Source organism: Ceratotherium simum, chromosome 25 (genome assembly GCF_057802395.1).
Source record: "Ceratotherium simum simum isolate JZ-2026a chromosome 25, ASM5780239v1, whole genome shotgun sequence".
Lineage (NCBI taxonomy): Eukaryota > Metazoa > Chordata > Mammalia > Perissodactyla > Rhinocerotidae > Ceratotherium > Ceratotherium simum.
In genome coordinates, this window is record NC_141924.1 from 10,273,287 (window position 1) to 10,292,497 (window position 19,211).

The 19,211-nt window shown below is 37.7% G+C and overlaps 1 protein-coding gene across 3 annotated transcripts in view; it reads right to left on the bottom strand.

Moving 5' to 3' along the window:
- Window positions 1–19,211, bottom strand: part of TNRC6B (trinucleotide repeat containing adaptor 6B) — a 179,731-nt gene that overhangs the window by 133,239 nt on the left and 27,281 nt on the right. For all 3 annotated transcript variants that reach the window (XM_087448894.1, XM_014793227.2, XM_087448895.1), the window contains one exon: window positions 8,954–9,021. In XM_087448894.1, coding sequence (XP_087305020.1) covers window positions 8,954–9,021 — 68 coding nt within the window. The remainder of the gene's footprint in view (window positions 1–8,953; window positions 9,022–19,211) is intronic.

The following is a 19,211-nucleotide window of genomic DNA, read 5'->3' on the forward strand; positions in this document are numbered from 1 at the left end:
CCCAAACTTTGGTTCACAGAGATTCCTAGAGAGAAGGGAAACCCAGGCAGAGTGCTCAAGGCAGAATTTGTGTCCATGCCCTCTAGTGATCGTAAAATTTTAGGGAAATAAACACCAGCTTCTCTTCATAAAACCACTGGAGATTCTTGCAACTAAACATGGATTTCTTTACCTATATTTACATAATGCTATACATTTCAAAACATTTTGCAACTACATAATAACAAAACATCTCCAAAAAAGAAGCTTAAAGGATTTCAAGGAACAGGACAAATACATCTTTCCTTTCAAGTAATGTTTTTCCATAAAGGCATATTATTTGTCTATAAGTAAAATATAAGCTAAATAAGTACGACTTTCATTAAATTAACTGCAGTTTCCTGAGAGCTGCATAATCTACCCTATTCATTGTTGTTTAAAGTCACCTCCTTAGCCTATAACTAATAGCAACCCATACAGTTTTCAGTCATTTTCAATTATGAAACATATATCTCCCGAAGTTACTCTTATTATAATTAATCCATGGCCAAGGCATCCAAGAAAAACCTCATAAAATAGAATTCAGAACTTATTTATTATAATTTTGAGACACTTGGGAAAAAAAGATGTTTTCAGAGTATTAAATTTTTTAAGTAACTTCAATGCAAATTAGAAAATTTATTAGCAACTGAAAGTGTCACAAAGACCTAGTACAAAACTGTTTATGGTTATACTAAAATTCCCAACAGCAAAAATTCCATGCGCATAACTATCATCTATTGAAGTTCTTTGTGGCATTTTCAAAATACCAATTAACTTGAAAATAAAACTCATTTCCTTCCTCCAAAAAACAACTATTCTTCTGATGTCCAGCTTACTGCTGTGTAACAGTGATTGAGTTTACAAGGAGTTCAATTTGGTACTTCTTCTTCTTAATAAGTCTATTTCTTTCTTTTTTTTTTTTGAGGAAGACTGGCCCTGCACTAACATCTGTTGCCAATCTTCCTCTTTTTTTCCTCCCCAAATCCCCAGTACATAGTTGTGTATCATAGTTGTAGAGTTGTAGCTCTTCTATATGGGATGCCGCCTCAGCACGGCTTGATGAGGAGTGAGTAGGTCTGCGCCCAGGATCCAAACTGGCAAACCCGGGACCGCAGAAGTGGAAGGTGCGAACTTAACCGCTATGCCACCGGGCCTGCCCCAACAAGTCTACTTCAACATGTACATTTTTCTTTTTTAATTTTTCATCATTTTTTGAGCATTCTAAGTTGTATTTTTGTTTTTCCACTTCCTTAAGGCTTACTTTTGGATAGCTTTTCACTATTTTTTTTTTATAATTTTATTTATTTATTTTTTCCCCCAAAGCCCCAGCAGATAGTTGCATGTCATAGCTGTACATCCTTCTACTTGCTGTATGTGGGACACGGCCTCAGCATGGCCGGAGAAGCAGTGTGTTGGTATGTGCTCGGGATCCGAACTCGGGCCGCCAGCAGCGGAGCTCGAGCACTTAACCGCTAAGCCACGGGGCCGGCCCTCAACATGTACATTTTTAATGGTTCAAAGGAAAAAAAAAAAAAACTGGTGAAAAACTGATAGCATAATACAGAAAATAAAATGTTAAAAAAACACTTTCCTATGGCCAAATACCAAAGTTTGTATTTTGAAGATAATTATCTATAAAATAAATGATTTGGAAATATTTTCATTCTTTCTGTATTTAGGAAATGCTATAGAGCTGCCTAAAGTTTTTAAACAAGCACCCAAAAGAATGGTTCCTAAAGAGTTTAGTGTTAAATTGGGTGGTCAATATAGAATAAGGAATGTCCTAATAAAAGGAATCCTTACTGTAGAGATTTGGGGAGAAGAAACTTTTAGAAGTTGCACTGCAGTATAAGATGAATCTGAGGAAGAAAGAGCTGTAGGTTGAGGAGTTAGAGTAAGAACAGAAATAAAGACAAGGTAAGGACAAACTGTTAGAACTTATGAAAAGTCTGTATAATTAATAATTCAGAAAAATTAAAAGGGCATTTATAACTAGACATTTAAGTTGGGAAGAATGTAATTAGTAAGAAGAGAATTTAATCAAGATGCTGGAGTTAAGACATTTAAAAAATAGCACCTCAAGCGCAAAGCCATATTACATGTCTGGGGTATGAAGAGCAGTGTCAACTCCATAAATTACCTTCTTCTCTCTGAATCAATATAAAACTGCCTTCAACACTTTGATTTCCTTATAGGTCTCCCACGCAAGCTCTGAACAGATGCTCCCTTAGAAAGGGAAATCAAAAAGGATGGCTCCACAAGGGAGTAGAAATACAAGAATTGATACAATTAACTCTATCAACAATCCCTAACAAGAAGATATTGTCTATAAGGCACATTATTAAATGACGTTTTTTTGATTTTTTAAATTTTAATATGCTTTATTTTATTTATTTTTTTTTATAATTTTATTTATTTATTTATTTTTCCCCCAAAGCCCCAGTAGATAGTTGTATGTCATAGTTGCACATCCTTCTAGTTGCTGTATGTGGGACGTGGCCTCAGCAGCGGTGCGTTGGTGCACGCCTGGGATCCGAACCCGGGCTGCCAGCAGCGGAGCGCGCGCACTTAACCACTAAGCCATGGGGCCTGCCCAGCGGTATTATATAATATGCTTTATTTAACACAACATATAGAAAAGATGATCATTTCAACATAAAATCAATAAAAAAGTTATCAATTTTACACATTCTTTTTTTTTGTACTAAGTCTTCAAAATCCAGGCTGTATTATGCATTTAAAGTACATTTCAGTTTGGTTGCTAATTTTTTTTATTGTGGTAAAAAACACATAATCTTAACATCTGAACCATTTTTAAGTGTAAAGTTCAGTAGTGTTAAGTATATTTACGTTGTTTTCCAACAGATCTCTGAAAGTTTTCATCTTGAAAATGTGAAACTCTATACCCATTAAATACTAATTCCCTCTCCTTCCTCACCCTAGCCCTTGGCAACCACCGTTCTACGATTTCAACTACATTAGATACTTCATATGGATGGAACCATACGGTATTTGTCCTCTGTGACTGACTTATTTTGCTTAGCATAATGTCCTTCAGGTTCATCCATGTTGCAGCATGTGACAAGATTTCCTTCCTTTTTAACGCTTCATAATATTCCATTGTAGTATATACCCCATTTTCTTTATCTATTCACTTGTCAATGGACATTTGGGTTGCCTCTACCTCTTGGTTATTGTGAATAATGCTGCAATGAACATGGGTGTGCAAACAGCTCTTTGAGATCCTGCTTTGAGAGATTTGTTTTTAATGATGACCTTTTGTAAAATGAACCAAAAGAATTAAGAAAATTCAATCAATAAAAGTTTACTAGAAAAACTGAATCATTTTAGTAGTTTAAAGACAAATATCTTTGGAGAATATGAGTGAATTTCAGCATGGAGATTTAAAGCTTAGACTTGTTTGTATGTTATATTTAAAAAGAAGAAGAAGAGGAGGTATGAAAAAGAGGCCAAACTCATCTTATTAATACAGCAAAACTGACATTTAACTTCAAAATAATTTATAACAAATGATATGCCCATAAACATCTAGACCATCACTTGTATCATAAATAAAACCAAATCAAAAGCCTGCCTGGGTAGAAACATTTTATCTGAAGTGAGCTTGCATTAAGCAAGATCAACCACAATCTCTGAACAAGTATCTGCTCATGCCGCTTTTTGAAAAACTGTAATGGTTTTATATTTACCCCTGTGTTAAACATATCATGTGATTAATACTGTGTAAGTTTAATGTAGTAATTATATAGCAATAAACTTAGCTTGTCTGATTTGCTACAGTAGCTCGTAAAGTGAATATCCTCAGAAAAAATGATTAAATAAACCTCATTAAAAAGCAACAATATAGAAACAATAGCATACAGACAAAGTGTTTAAAGCTACACGCTCTACTAAATCTTATTCACACATATACCAGAATTCAGCACAACTGATCTAAATATTAATAGTTTTAGCACAGATATTCTCAGTATCAAAGGTCAATTATTTTTCAGGAAAGCTTTCTACATGCATAGCGACCTTAATCTGGCTGTTAATAGAACTTAGTTCCATTGAAGCAAACATCAGAGAAATAAAATAATTTTTTCAAGACTTCTAGAACCTATGGTAAAAATGTTAAATGAAGAAACAAGGAAAGTGGCACAGATCAGCTAACAAAAATAATTTTAGACATAATCCTTATAAGAATCTGCTGTGTGACACTGAGCAAGTTATATTATCCCTGTACTGCATCTACCTCCAAAAGTGAACTAGGCTATCCATACAAGCTAATACCAATGAATGAGAACCATTTTGGAAACTAATTTGGAAAAAAATTAAGTTAGATCTCTGCCTCACACCATACACAAAAATGAGTACCAGTTCAATGAAAGGGTTAAATATAAAAAAGAAAGCAGAAAAACCAAGAATATTTTACCATGTTAGGGTAGGGAAGACTTCTCTAAGCAAGCACAAAACATAGAAGCCATAAAGGCTGATCGATTTTACTACGTAAAAATTTAAAAGGTTTACTGAAACTATAAAACTCATAGAAGAAAATATAGGCAACACACTATTTGACATTGGTCATAAAGGAATCTTTTCGGATGACATGCCTACCCAGACTAGGGAAACTAAAGAAAAAATAAACAAGTGGGACTTTATCAGATTAAAGAGCTTCTATAAGACAAACAAAACCAGAATCAAGATTAACAGACAACCCACCAGCTGGGAGAGAATATTTGCAAAACATACATCTGACAAGGGGTTGATCTCCATAACGTATAAAGAACTCACACAACTGAACAACAAAAAAACAAACAACCCGATCAAAAAATGGGCAGAGGAAATGAACAGACACTTCTCCAAAGAAGATATACAGATGGCCAATAGGCACACAAAAAGATGTTCAACATCACTAATCATCGGGGAAATGCAAATCAAAACAACACTAAGATATCACCTCACGCCCGTTAGAATGGCTATAATCACCAAGACAAAAAACAAGTGTTGGAGAGGATGTGGAGAAACAGGAACCCTCATACACAGCTGGTGGGAATGCAAACTGGTGCAGCCTCTATGGAAAACGGTATGGAGATTCCTCAAAGAATTAAAAATAGAGATGCCCTATGACCCAGCCATCCCACTACTGGGAATCTATTCAACGAACCTGAAATCAACAATCCAAAGAGGTTTATGCACCCCTATGTTCACTGCAGCATTATTCGCCATAGCCAAGAAGTGGAAGCAACCTAAGTGTCCCTCGACTGACGACTGGATTAAGAAAATGTGGTATATATATACAATGGAATACTACTCAGCCATAAAAAAAGACAAAATCGTCCCATTTGCAACAACATGGATGGGCCTGGAGGGTATTATGTTAAGTGAAGTAAGCCAGAAGGAGAAAGACAAAAACTGTATGATCTCACTCACATGTGGAATATAAACCAACACATGGATAGAGAAAACTGTATTGTGGTTACCAGGGGCAACGGGGGTGGGGGGTGGGCACAAGGGGTGAAGGGAGTCATATATATGGTGATGGACAAACAAAAATGTACAACCCCAAATTTCACAATGTTAAAGACTAATAAAACATCAATAAAAAAAAAATCAAAAAAAAAATTTGAAAGGTTTATTAGTATGAAAGATACCCCGATGTTAAAAAACAAGGACTGGGAGAAAATACTTAAAACATCTCAAGAGACAAAGGTTTATTTCAACACTTTATAAAGGGTTCTTACAAAGCTATCAAAATAAACAATCCAATGAAAAATGGGAATAATATGTAAATAGGTGGTACACGAAATAAAAATCAACAGCCAATAAAGTAACAAAAGATATTCCATCTCAGTAAGCAGAACAGTGTAAATTAAAACAATAAAATATTAAAGTGGCAAAAAATTAAAGATAAAAAATGTTATTGTCATCAAAGGTGTGGAGAAATGGGTACTCTTATCCACTGTTGATGGAAAAGAACACTGGTATAGCTTTTTTGGAAGGTAATTTGATAGCAGCTACCTCCATGTAAAAAACACATACCCACGAACCAAACAGCTCCATCCCTAGAAATCTATTCTAGAAACATATACCTGTGGATAAAGATATAAGAATAAGGATATTCAATAAAATATTATTTGTAATAATCAAAGAAGTGAAGGCCACCAAAATATCTACTAGAGAAGAATAATTACAGTACATCCATTCAACAGAATTTTTTTTTAGTGTATGTGAGGAAGACCGGCTCTGAGCTAACATCTATTGGCAATCCTCCTCCTTTTTTTCCCTTTTTCTCCCCAAAGCCCCAGTAGATAGTTGTATGTCATAGTTGCACATCCTTCTAGTTGCTGTATGTGGGACGCCACCTCAGCATGGCGGGACAAGCAGTGTGTCGGTGTGCGCCCGGGATCCAAACCCGGGCCGCCAGTAGCAGAGCGCGCACACATAACCGCTAAGCCACGGGGCCGGCCCCTCAACGGAATGTTTTGCAGATGTTTAAAAGAATCAATTAGACTGCAAACGATGTCAAGTTAAAAAAGCAAATATCAGAAGAATTATGTTAGGAAAAAATCTATTTAGTTGTTTTAAAATAAACAGAAATGTTTAGGAAGATTAGGTGGGGAAGGAGAGTAAAGAAGAGTCTCACTTTTTTATTTCTAAATCCACATTTACTGCTTAAATGTTTTATGACAATCATGTATTACTTTTATCATTAAAAAAAATAAAAGAATAAATGGGAATTTCATAAATCATTCAGCAATGTATCACTTCTAGAATCTAAAATGTAGTATTCAGTTCCCAGATCCTACTATCCAAGATTCAATCATCCTTTGCCAACTGTAGTTCTGAGACACACAAAAAAATTTTTTTTTAATCTTTTTATTCTGTTGCCTCAAACCAAAGAACACAGCACCTTTGCTCCCCTCTCCCACAGAAGAAGTAAGCAGGTCTCCAGGAGGAACGCCTAGTAAGAAGATTCATTTCTGCTTTATCATTTCAGTATATGATAGCAGACCAAGCCCGGGAAAAAAAACAAAAACAAAAACAAAGCAGGAGTCATCTGTGAAAAGGCAGTATAAGACTTGTGAAAACAAACCAAGGAAGAATGGTAAGGATACAACACAGGAAGTTTCAAGTCCACTGGGGCTGTCTGAAGCTCTCGAAAAGAGATACAGTTCATATAACATAAAACTTGTGGGAGAGTCTGCCCCAGCAGTGTTTCCTTAATACTTAAAGAAGCTGATTCAGGATAGGGGTTACTAGAGCAGGGTTTTTAAAGATAAAGACTGGTTTGTTTGGGAAACGGATACCCTCCAGAGAACAGAACTTTCATCTGTGTTTTAAAAATAGGCTTAATGCCATTTTCATTGTTTCCCCCAACTCTCTCTTATCCATGAGACTTTGATCTTGACAACTGTAGTTTTGCTAACCACAGTACTTTTCAGGAACATAGCTCCCAAGATTGGCAAAGGATTCAGGTTCAAGAGATATTATAAAACACTTTGAAGTCAGAAAGATCCTGGTTCAAATCTTAACTTCCATTTAAGTGGATTACCACGGGCAAGTTACCTACCCCTGATCTCTGAATAAAATGGAGAAACTGTAATGAGTGGAAACAACACATACAGCATCTAAGCAAAGTACTCTTGCACAGAAAACCCTATTCAGATGGGAGGGATGACATGATTTTTATATTATAAGACCTTTGACCAGAGTGAGGGGGTGGGGGAGGAGGCATGGGGGCAGGGAGAAGCACCCGAAGTGTTCCCGTAATTTCATTGGGACTAGATGTTGGGCATTCTAATTTGCTAAAGATGAATTGATTCCATCAGCCCATGCAGAATATAAATGCATTTGACAGAATAGAGAAAAGTTAGGATTTATATTGTAAGCTATTTTTAAAACTGCCTGGTTAGCAAATTAAACCAGCTGTGAAAATATCCTGGTTTCCATTCATAACAAATACAAGACAAACATTCTCCTTTAATGAACCTGGCCTCGTGGCAGCATAGCATATTCTGCATAATTCATTCCTAAGGGTTTCGGAGACATAATTTTCAAAAGACAGACCCAAACTAAACTATTTTCTAGGGAAAAAAAAAAGACGAGAGAAAGGAGTTTCCCTGTACAGATTTTTGGTAAATTCCATGAATCACTGTCCTATTCAACTTAGGAGACTACTGTCTGAATAAAAAAATAGTAGTTCTGTCAGTACTTTAAGCCAGTCCTAACTGTTTTTCCTTTAAAAGGGCATATGAAACACCAGTCTGCTCTGCAACACAATTTTTCAAGTTCTGTGACAGAGGGAGGAAAAAACCTACTCACTGCCACCAAAAAGCTACCCAGAGGACTCCCAATTTCAGATTTAAGACTTAACACTCTTTAAGAAGTCAGTGGAGAGATCCTGAATTATTTAGAATGTTGGCTAAGTTCTATTATTTATAATTCCTGTTCCTTTAGGGAAACAATTTGTTATTTAAACAAAGATCAGAAGTATAAATAACTAAATGGAATAGAATTTCAGGAAGTACTATTCAAATAAATTCACACGTGGAATGCAGGGAAACAGTCTCTTAATTTAGTCCACTTCATAAAGACACTGCTAAGAAAAGGACATACTATTTTATACCTTCTTTGGAAATCAACCAGATTGAATTAGTTCAATTTAGAACATCCTGAGCCTTAAAGCCTTTGCTAAAGCATAACATAAATTTTGATTAGTCAAGTGTGAAAAACTACAAAGCCAACTTTCTTGTCCCTCCAGTTAGTCTGTCTATAAATAGAAACAATGCATTGCAGCCACCAGAGCAACTGGTGAGTTCCACAATGTGCCCAACATATACATCCCCTGCAAACACGCTCTCAGTATGTTTAACCAAAGTGCTTCTGCAGATGTGTAATAAGACCCCTTTTTAAATAAACTGTGACTCACTGTTTGCTTTCTTCACCAGGAGGTGGAGTCTTGCCATGCCCTTCCATTACAAAATCCTCCTGTTCCACCTGCAAAGGCAAGCACCACAGGTCAGCAGCAGTCAGTAACTAAGATGCAGCTCACTGCAAAGTGCCAGGGTCTGCCCTTGAGACCCACATGGCCATTTCACTACAGTGCCTAGTACAGAAGCCTGGGCCAATGGTTTTCACTCTCCAGGTTTAAGGCATCTCTCCTTGGGTGACTAGATTCACAGAAGAAAAAAGAAAGTATGTTGATTTGCAACTCACATAACTGTGACAAAGGATTAGCATCCAGAATATAATAAAGAATTGCTATGAATCAATAAGAAAAAGACAACGTTCCAGAAAAATTTACAAAATAACTGAGTAGAAATTTCACTGAAGAGGATGCATAAATGGCCCTAAACATATGAAAAGATGTTCAATCTCACGTTAATCAGGAAAATGCAAATTAAAACCACAAAGAAATACCATTTCACAACCACCAGGTTGGCTAAAATTAAACAGTTGGGCAATACCAAGTGTTGACAAGGATGCAGAGCAACAGCAACTTTCATCCATTCCTGGTGGGAGGGAAAATTGGTACAACTACTTTTAAAAAGTTTGCTGTTATCTAGTACACTTGAATGTGTATTTACTGTACAGACTAGTGGTTGCACTTCTAGATATATACCCTAGAGAAACTTTTACACACACACAAAAATATTTTAATAGCATTATTTTAAAAGAAAAAAAATATAGAAACAAACATCCATCAATAGCAAAATAGATAAATAGGCTATGGTGTTTTCAGACAACAGAATATTATACTGCATGAAAATGAACGAACTATAGCAACATCCTCGACCTGGATGAGTTACAAAAGCACAAAACTGGGTGAAAGAAGCAAGTCACAAAAGAATACATATACAGTATAATTCCATATTAAAGTTCAAATATATACATTTTAAAAACATATGTGTGTGTATACAGACATATATGTATATAGATATGGTTTATAAAACTATAAAGAAAAGGAAATGACTAAATTTAGGCTAATGAATGTCTTAGGGAGGGAGGGAGGGAGGGGATTCGATCAGGAAGCGCACATGGGGGGTTCTGAGGTCTGGTTATCTTCTATTTCTGGGCCTATGTAGTAGGTATATGAGTGTTTTATAATTATTCTTTTAACTGTATAATTATGTCTTTTAACTGTTTTCTCTTGCATATGTATGGCTTATTTCTCAGAACAAATTTTCAAAGGGAAAAAAAAGCATTTTACTATTCCAGATGGTTTATTGATCAATAAAGGAAGATAAGTGACAGAGGTGGAGAGCGACCTCCACAAACAGGGACTGTCCATTAGTCCTACGAAAACTCCTCCAAAAGACATAATTTTCAAAAACCAAATTGATGTACTCAAGGAGATAGACAAGACTATTCCCAACTCAGAAAAATATAGTCCATTTCTTATAGGACCTAATAATCCAGAAGACAGACAACAGTAACACACACACACACCATAATGAAACCCAAATAAAAGGGAAGGCTTTCCAGCTCTGCCATCCTCCCCACAGCCTTCATTTTTCAGAAATACTAGAGAAGATGGGAGAGTATTAAGAGGCTAAGTTTCAAAAAGTACAGAAAAATTGAGAGGTTTACTTTATTTCCATTAAAAAGAGAAATTGGAGGAAGTGTAAGCAAGAATAATAAAAGACACACTGCATAGTGAAATTCAAACCAGGTTTTGACTTTTATTCTTCTCTTACAGACTTCCTGAGTCTGCAGCCTACAGAGCTTTGCCAAGGAGAGGGAGGATTCTCCCATCCTAAATTTACACCATGATCTAAAACCTCGAGAAGAGAAAACAGGGTTACAGTATTGCAGAGGGAAACATGAGGCTACCTTGATCTGGGTTGTGGTTGCAAAAGCGTACACCATGTGAAAAAACAATCCCTGAGCTGTGCATTTTATGCATTTAAATGTACAAATGTTATGACAATTAGGGGAAAAGGCAACAAATTGTTTAAATTTATTAAGTTCCTTGGAATCTCAAGCCTAAATCATTTTCTCAAAGAATGACTATTCTCCCACTTATATCAGTTATGAAATTTTCTTGCTTCTTCATCTTTAAAAGTCTTCTCCAATTAAACAGCTCTAAATTGCAGACCTCAGCCTCTGCTTGCTATTAAAAAAAAAAAAAACTTATCTATAATCAATTTCTAATTAGCAGAATGAAAGCTATGCCACCGGTATTTCAAATACCAGCAGGGTCACCACTGGCGACAGGTTTCAGCAGAGCTTCTAGACTAAGACAGACTAGGAGGAACCTGGCCACCCACTTCCAAAAAAATTGGCCATGAAAACCCTATGAATAGCAGGAGGGCATTGTCTGATATAGTGCTGGAAGGTGAGAGAATGGTGCAAAAAGACCGGGCAGGGTTCCACTCCACTGTACACAGGGTCACTAGGAGTCAGAATCAACTCGACTGGCACTAACAAAAAATTAGCACAATAATGATGAGAAGTAATAATCAAAAGCCCACAGCTTCAACAACCTCCCCTACACTGGCTTCCAAATCTTTCACTCCCCCATGTTTTGCATACTAGTCTTCTCCACTTGGATGGCCCAATAGGTCCAGAATGAAACATCATCTTTATCTTCAAATTTCCTCTCTTTTTTACATCCCCTATCTCTGTGAATGGTACCATCATTCACTAAGATCCTCAAACAGGAAACCTATAATTGTATGAGATTCTCCACCTTCCTTCTTTAACCTCACATTCTATTAATCACCAAGTACCGTGGCTTCTACCTCTTAAATAGCTCTCATGTCCATCACCCCTTCATCTCCTTTAACTGCCATAGTTAAAGCCAGCTTCTCTAAATCTCACTACTACAAAAGCCTTCTCACTGGTCTTGGTGCTGCTGGGTCCCATCTCTCTTCAATCCATCCTCCAAACCACTTCCATCAAGTGGACTTTTTGTAAAATGCAAATCTGATCGCATCTCTCTCCTTGAAATTCTTCAGTAGCACTCTATCACCTATCCTGAGGGATAAAAGTTCAGTTCATTTGCCTAAGTGGTCTTTTTTATCTACCCCTGTCTCACTCATCCACTCTGAACCCCCAGTGGAGCACACACCAACTCTTCAGCCCTCTGTGCCTTTACATATAATGTTCCCTCTCGCCTGGAAGCCCTGGTCTTCCATTGCACGTACACTTCAAATTCCTAGTCATTCCTTGAAGTGCCAATTAAAACGCTTTTCCTTACTTCTTTTTTCTACAAATTTCTTGAACACTTTTGGACTTAATTTGATGGTCTCCACCACTCCTTTCCCTTGACCTAATTTTCAGGAGTTTCAATAATTTTATTCATAAAACTTATACCATATCCTCACCTTTCTCCTACTACCATTCATTCATTCAACAAACATTTACTGAGCACATATTACATGCTAGATGCTGTGCTGAGATAATGGTGAAGAAAGTCTTTGCCCTCAAAAAACTTACAGATTAGTGGGAAAGACAGACAAAAACTAGTCAATTACAATACAGTGTGAGAATGCAATTAAATAACAGGAAGGGCACTTAACTCAGTCTAAAGGAATCAGATACTCTAGACCTATCTCAGACAGCCGACCCATTTCCTTCCTACCTCAGCTGGGAAACGGGCAGGACCCGGGGCTGGGCCTCACCATCAGTCTGTACTGCTCCACACTGAGGTCCATGAATTCTAACTCCGACTCAGAGCACAAGTGCCTCTTCCACTCCCTCCCTCCATGGGAACCTGTAAGGAGTCCTCATTGTAACTCCTAGTTCTCCAGGTCTCCTCTTTACGCAGGGTCCATTCAGAGCCTCACCTGATAGGCGTTTCTGTGAATTTTCTCCTTAACGTCCTAGATTTGCTCACCACCAACTTGTTCTCAGGACATTCCTGTCTTGCCAATCCCCTACCTTCTTCTCTTCTGCTCCTGGAGAGCAGAGCATGGCTGGAGAAAGTTACAAAACTGGTTCCTTTACAAACACATGCCAGTTAACTTCCACTCAGCCCTGACATTTCAGCACCTCTGACTGGAAGGCCCTCTTCATCCTGTCTCTCTGGTGAACTTCTCCTCAACCTTCAAAGACTGGTTCAAAAGTTACTTTTTCTAGGAAGCAGTTTCTGATATCTGCTACACTTCCTCCTCCTCCTGTTCCAAGGTGCTCCTTCCCATTTACCCTGTAAGGCTCAGCCAACAGCTGTGATCCCTAGTTCCCCTCTGCTGGTGAGCCTGGGAGGGAAACAATGTAATTTTTGTCTGTGTATCCCAGAATCTAACACAGCCCTTCTTACTGGTCATTCATTCACTCAACACACCTTCTGAATGCCTTCTATGTGCTAAGCACTGGATCGTATGACTAAACGAATGTCTGACCTAGTACACTACATTCCTCACTCATTTATCCTGTACCTTTGCTCTTCTCCTCAAAGACTCCAAGCCCATCCCTTAGGCATTCTTCCTAGTCCGTCCTTTCTGAAGATGACAAGAGACCCTGTCTCACACAAAGCCCCGTGTTTTTTCTTCTCACGACTATATTATAAACCTGCATCTCCACTCATTTTTTTGCCCTCTCTACTGCTTTGCAAGGCTAACCTCACCACTTGTACTCTAAACTCATGACCTACAATACACTATACCACCTCCTCCAGGACCTTACTATCTCAGGAACCCTTCTTTCTCCCTTTCCAGTAAATCCATTCCTTCAACTGACAAAAATTTTATACTCTCTTCTATTCTGAAAAATTATTTTTGGCCTTGTGATACTCTCCAAATATCCTCCTGTTTTTACCCTTCCCCATCCAAATTCTTAAAAGAATAAACTATACCCCATTACTTCCATGTTCTCATCACTGATCTGATTTTAAAAAATCAAATCTTTATTGAAGTTAGAAGCCAAATTTTAGATTTTAGAAGTCAAATAATACCACCAGGCTTACAAACAAAAACAGCAATCTTTTCTGCTGCACCTCCCCCCCCCCACACAACACATCTGTACCTCCCTTCTCCCATTCTCTCAATGTAAGTCACCATTTTCGTTCAAATCAGTATTCAGTGCTGAGTGCTATTACTAAGTAAATAATATATACAGTTGAATCATATGCAATAGTATAATTAAATATCCTTTCTTGTACAATTTTTTGTTTTCCCTGGAACTAACAATTACTACTTCATCTTCTTACACTTTCTTTCAATTTTTTTGGCTTAGTATTTATTATGTATTTTTCACTAATTCATCCTCAAACTCTCCAACAGAGCTGTTAGTCTCCTCTTAATAAGTTCAAACACTTCAGGTAATCCATCAATTTCATTCCAGTCTTGGAGACATTCCTCGGGGGTTTTCTCCTGTTCCAGTCTAGACTGTTTGCTCTCTAGGCCGCTAAACAGCTTACACCTCGCCAGGGATGTCTCTTCCCCTTCATCTCTGGAATTCCCTGCTCTCTCTCCTACAGTGGAGCATCTGTTTCCCAGATCTTTTCTCTTCCTCTTTTATGGTTTACTCCCTGGTTTAGAAGGAGCATATATTCCAGTGATTTCCTAATAAAAGGTACACAGGAAGTGAATTTTTTGAGATCTTGAATAACTGAAAAGTCTTTATTTTATCCATACATATAATTGACATATAGAAATTATTTTTTTACCCACATACATAATCGAATATAGAAGTTCAAGTTAGTAAATCTTTTTCCCTCCAAAACTTTGAAGGCCATGCTCCATTGTCTTCCACCTCCCAGAGTTGCTATACAGACATTCGATAGTATTCTAAACCCTAATGTTTTGGATATGACCTTTCTTCTCTAGAAACTTTTAGGATCCTTTATTTCTCCTCAGTTTTCTAAAAATGCAAACCACTAAGTATGGTTCTTTTTTATTTATCGAGATGGTATTGGGTAGGTACTTGCAACCTAGAAACTCAGGTTGTTCAGGTGTAGGACATTTTCTCTACTTATTTATTTGATAATTTTATCCCCTCCAATTTCTTTTTTGTGTGTGTGAGGAAGATCAGCCCTGTGCTAACATCTGCCAATCCTCCTCTTTTTTTGCTGAGGAAGACCGGCTCTGGGCTAACATCCGTGCCCATCTTCCTCCACTTTATATGGGACGCCACCACAGCATGGCTTGCCAAGCAGTGCGTCGGTGTGCGCCCGGGATCCGAACCGGCGAACCCCGGGCCGCCGCAGCGGAGCGTTCGCACTTAACCGCTTGCGCCACCGGGCTGGCCCCTCCCCTCCAATTTCTTTTCTCTCCTTCAAGAATTCCTGTTAGTGCTGAATCTACGGGACTGATCCATTAATTTTCTTCTTTATCTCTCCATTTTTATCATTTTTATTTTTCTTTCTGGAGATTCTCTTAAGTTTATGTTCCAATAAATTCCTGCTATTGTGGTTATTCACAATAGCCAAGACTTGGAAGCAACCTAAGTGCCCATCAAGGGATGAATGGATAAAGAAGATGTGGTATATATACACAATGGAATACTACTCAGCCATAAGAAATGATGAAATCCAGCCATTTGTGACAACATGGATGGACATTGAGGGTATTATGCAAAGTGAAATAAGTCAGAGGGAGAAGGTCAAATACCGTATTATTTTCTTCATTAAGTAGTAGATAATAACAACAATAAACAAACACATAGAGACAGAGATTGGATTGGTGGTTACCAGAGGGGAAGGGGGGAGGGAGGAGGGTGAAAGGGATAATTCGGCACATGTGTGTGGTGATGGGTTGTAATTAGTATTTGGGTGGTGAACATGATGTAATCTATGCAGAAATAGAAGTATAATGATGTACACCTGAAATTTATACAATGTTATAAACCAATGTTACTGCAATACACAAAAAATTTAAAAAAAAATTCCTGCTATTGTAATTTAATTTTAAGAGCTCTTCCTTGTTCTCTGAACAGTTCCTTTTTACAGTTCTGTTCTTGTCCCATGATTATATCTTCTTTTATCTATGAAGATATTACAGAATATGTTTGTTTCTTTTACTTTTCTTCTGCTCCCTGTATTACCTCTATTTCCTCCAAGTTCCTCTTTTACCTTTGGTTTGGTCACTATCTTTCACTCACAGGTTTTTATTAAATGTCTGGTCATCTTTCGCTATCCACTGATATTTAAGAATTAAGCCCTGAAGAGCTTGGAAGTGTTTCTTGTATGAGGAGAAGGAAGGGGAGGTGCACGTCCTGTGGTTGGCTTCCTGGGTTGCAGGAGGGGACCAAGCCACTTCACTGGGAGAACTCTCACGTGCCTGCATCTGTATATTCTTTTCTTTCTCCCTTGGGCTGTTCAATTGCTCAGAGAGGTACCCTTCAATCCTCAGCCTGACGGGTATCAGCCTGGCTTCCAGTGTTCTGGAACTGAATTTGGAGAGCTGGCACTGTCTCGCATCAGCATATAGACGTCTCCGTTTTTAGTTAGGTACTTTACCTCCACCCTCAGCTTTGCCAGGGTGGGAGAGGGACAACATCTATCTCTGGATGTGAGGAGCTGGATTCCTGCGGCCTTGCTCCTTATAAATTCCTCAACTCATCCTGCTTGTTTTCAGCATCACTCCAAAAGCTTTCTAGCTTCCAAAATTTTGTTGGCATTTCTTGTCTGCATAATCTCCTCTTTCATTTGCTTTTTTTCTGGTGGATTTATGCTTGCTGACATCATTTTGCAAAAATAATTGTTGTGGAGTCTTAGAAGGGAGCAGAGATTAATAACTGAGTTTAATTTACCATGTTCAGGTCTACTTTTAAAACCCTTTCGCCTCTACCTTTTCCACTCTATCAAAACTGCTCTATTTAATGCTACCAATATATTTTGTTGGTTTTCTTCTTTAAAACAATTATTTTAAATGTCAACAGTTTTATGAGATATAACTGACATATATTAAACTGCATATATTTAGAGTATACAACTGGAAATCATTTGATATATGTATATATGCACCAAACCATCACCACAATCAAAAAAACATGCTTTCTGTAATTATAGATTAGTTTGCATTTTCTAGAGTCTATATACGTGGAATCACACAGCGTGTACTCTTTTTGTTGTCTGGCTCCTTTTACTCAGTGTAATTATTTTGAAGTTCATCCACATGGTTTCATGTATCAAGAGTTCATTTCCCTTTTACAGCTGAGTAGTATTCCATTGTACAGAATATGCCACAAATTTGTTTTCCATCTACCTGGTGATGGACATCCTGGTTGTTTCCAGATTTTGGCTACTGCAAATAAAGCTGCTGTGAATATTCATTTAGAAGTTTGTGTATGGATGTATGCTTTCTTTTTTATTGGGTAAATACTTAGTAGTGTATATTAGCTCGTGAGGGCTGCCATAACAAAGTACCACAAACAGGGTGGCTTAAATAACAGAAATTTATTGTCTCACCAAGATTTGGAAGCTAGAAGTCAGAAAGTAAGATGTTGGCAGCATTTGTTCCTTCTGAGAGCTGTGAGGGAAGGATCTGTTGCAGTCCTCTCTCCTTGGCTTGTAGATGGCTGTCTTCATGTTCACATAGTACTCTCCCTGTATTTCTGGCTCTATGTCTAAATTTCCCCTTTTTATAAAAGACACCAATCATGCTAGATTATGGCCCACACTAATGACCTATTTTTATCTTGATTATCTCTTAAATAATTTTATTTATTTATTTTTTTCCCCCAAAGCCCCAGTAGATAGTTGTCTGTCATAGCTGCACATCCTTCTAGTTGCTGTCTGTGGGACGCGGCCTCAGCGTGGCAGGAGCAGCAGTGCGTCGGTGCGCGCCTGGGATCTGAACCCGGGCCGCCAGCAGCGGAGTGCGCACACTTAACCGCTAAGCCACGGGGCCGGCCCAATCTTGATTATCTCTGTAAAGACCCTATCTCCAAATAAGGTCATATTCTGAGATACTGGGGGTTACGACTTCAATATATGAATGGGGGGGAGGGTGCAGGGGGAGACACACACACAATTCAACCTCTAAAAGAGTGGTATAGTTGGATCACATGGTAGCTGTACGTTTAACTTTTTAAGAAACGGTCTATTTTCCAAAGTGGCTGTAATATTTTACCTTCCCACCAGCAGTGTATAAGAGTTCCAGCTCTTCCATATTTCACCAACATTTGGTATGGTAAGTCTTTTTAAATTTAGCCATTCTAACTGTGGTTTTAATTGCATTGATGTTGAACATCTTTTCATGAGCTTCTTTGCCATCCATTCTCTGGTAAGGTGCTGTTCAAATCTTCTGACCATTTTTTTAGCAGCTTTCTTGAGATATAATTTACATACCATAAGGTTCATCTGTTTAAAGTGTACAATTCAATGGCTTTTAATATATTTACAGAGTTGTGCAACTATCACTATAATCCAATTTTAGAACATTTTCATCATCTCCAAGAGGAAATTTTGTACCTATTGGCAGTCACTCTCCATTCTGCCCTCCTTTCATCCTCCTTCCTGGGACCAGATAACCCCTACTTCCTGTCTCTACAGATTTGCCTATTCTGAACATTACATATATAAATATTCAGAGTTCAGAGTGAATAGAGTGATACAATATGTGGTGTTTTGTGTCTGTCTTCTTCCACTTAGCATAATGTTTTCAAGTTTCATCCATGTTGTAGCGTGTATCAGTACTTCATCCCGTTATATGTTCAAATACTATTCCGTTGTATGGATATACCACATTTTGTTTATCAACATCATCAGTTGATGGACATTTGAGCTGTTTCCACTTTTGGGCTAGTGTGCATAATACTGCTATGAACATTCATGTACAAGTTTTTTGTGTGCACACATACTTTCATTTCTTTTGGGTGAATAACTAGGAGTGGAATTGCTAGGTCACATGGTAACTCTGTGTTTAACTTTTTGAAGAACTGCCAAACGGTTTTCCAAAGTGGCTGCACCATTTCACATTTCAACCAGCAATTGTGACGGTTCCAATTTATTGCCTGCCCTTTGATAACAGCCATCACACTGGTGTGAAATGGTATGTCACTGTAGTTTTGGTTTGTATTTCCCTAATGAGTAATGATGTTGAACACCTTTTCATGTGCTTACTGGCCATTTGTATATCTTCTGTGGAGAAATGTCTATTCCAATTCTCTGCTCATTTTTTACTTGGGTTATGTGCTCATTTTTAAAATTGGGTTATTTGTTTTTTTCTTCCTAAGCTTCACAGAGTCTTTTTTTTAACACATTCTAGATACAAGTCTTTAATCAGATATATGCTTTGCAT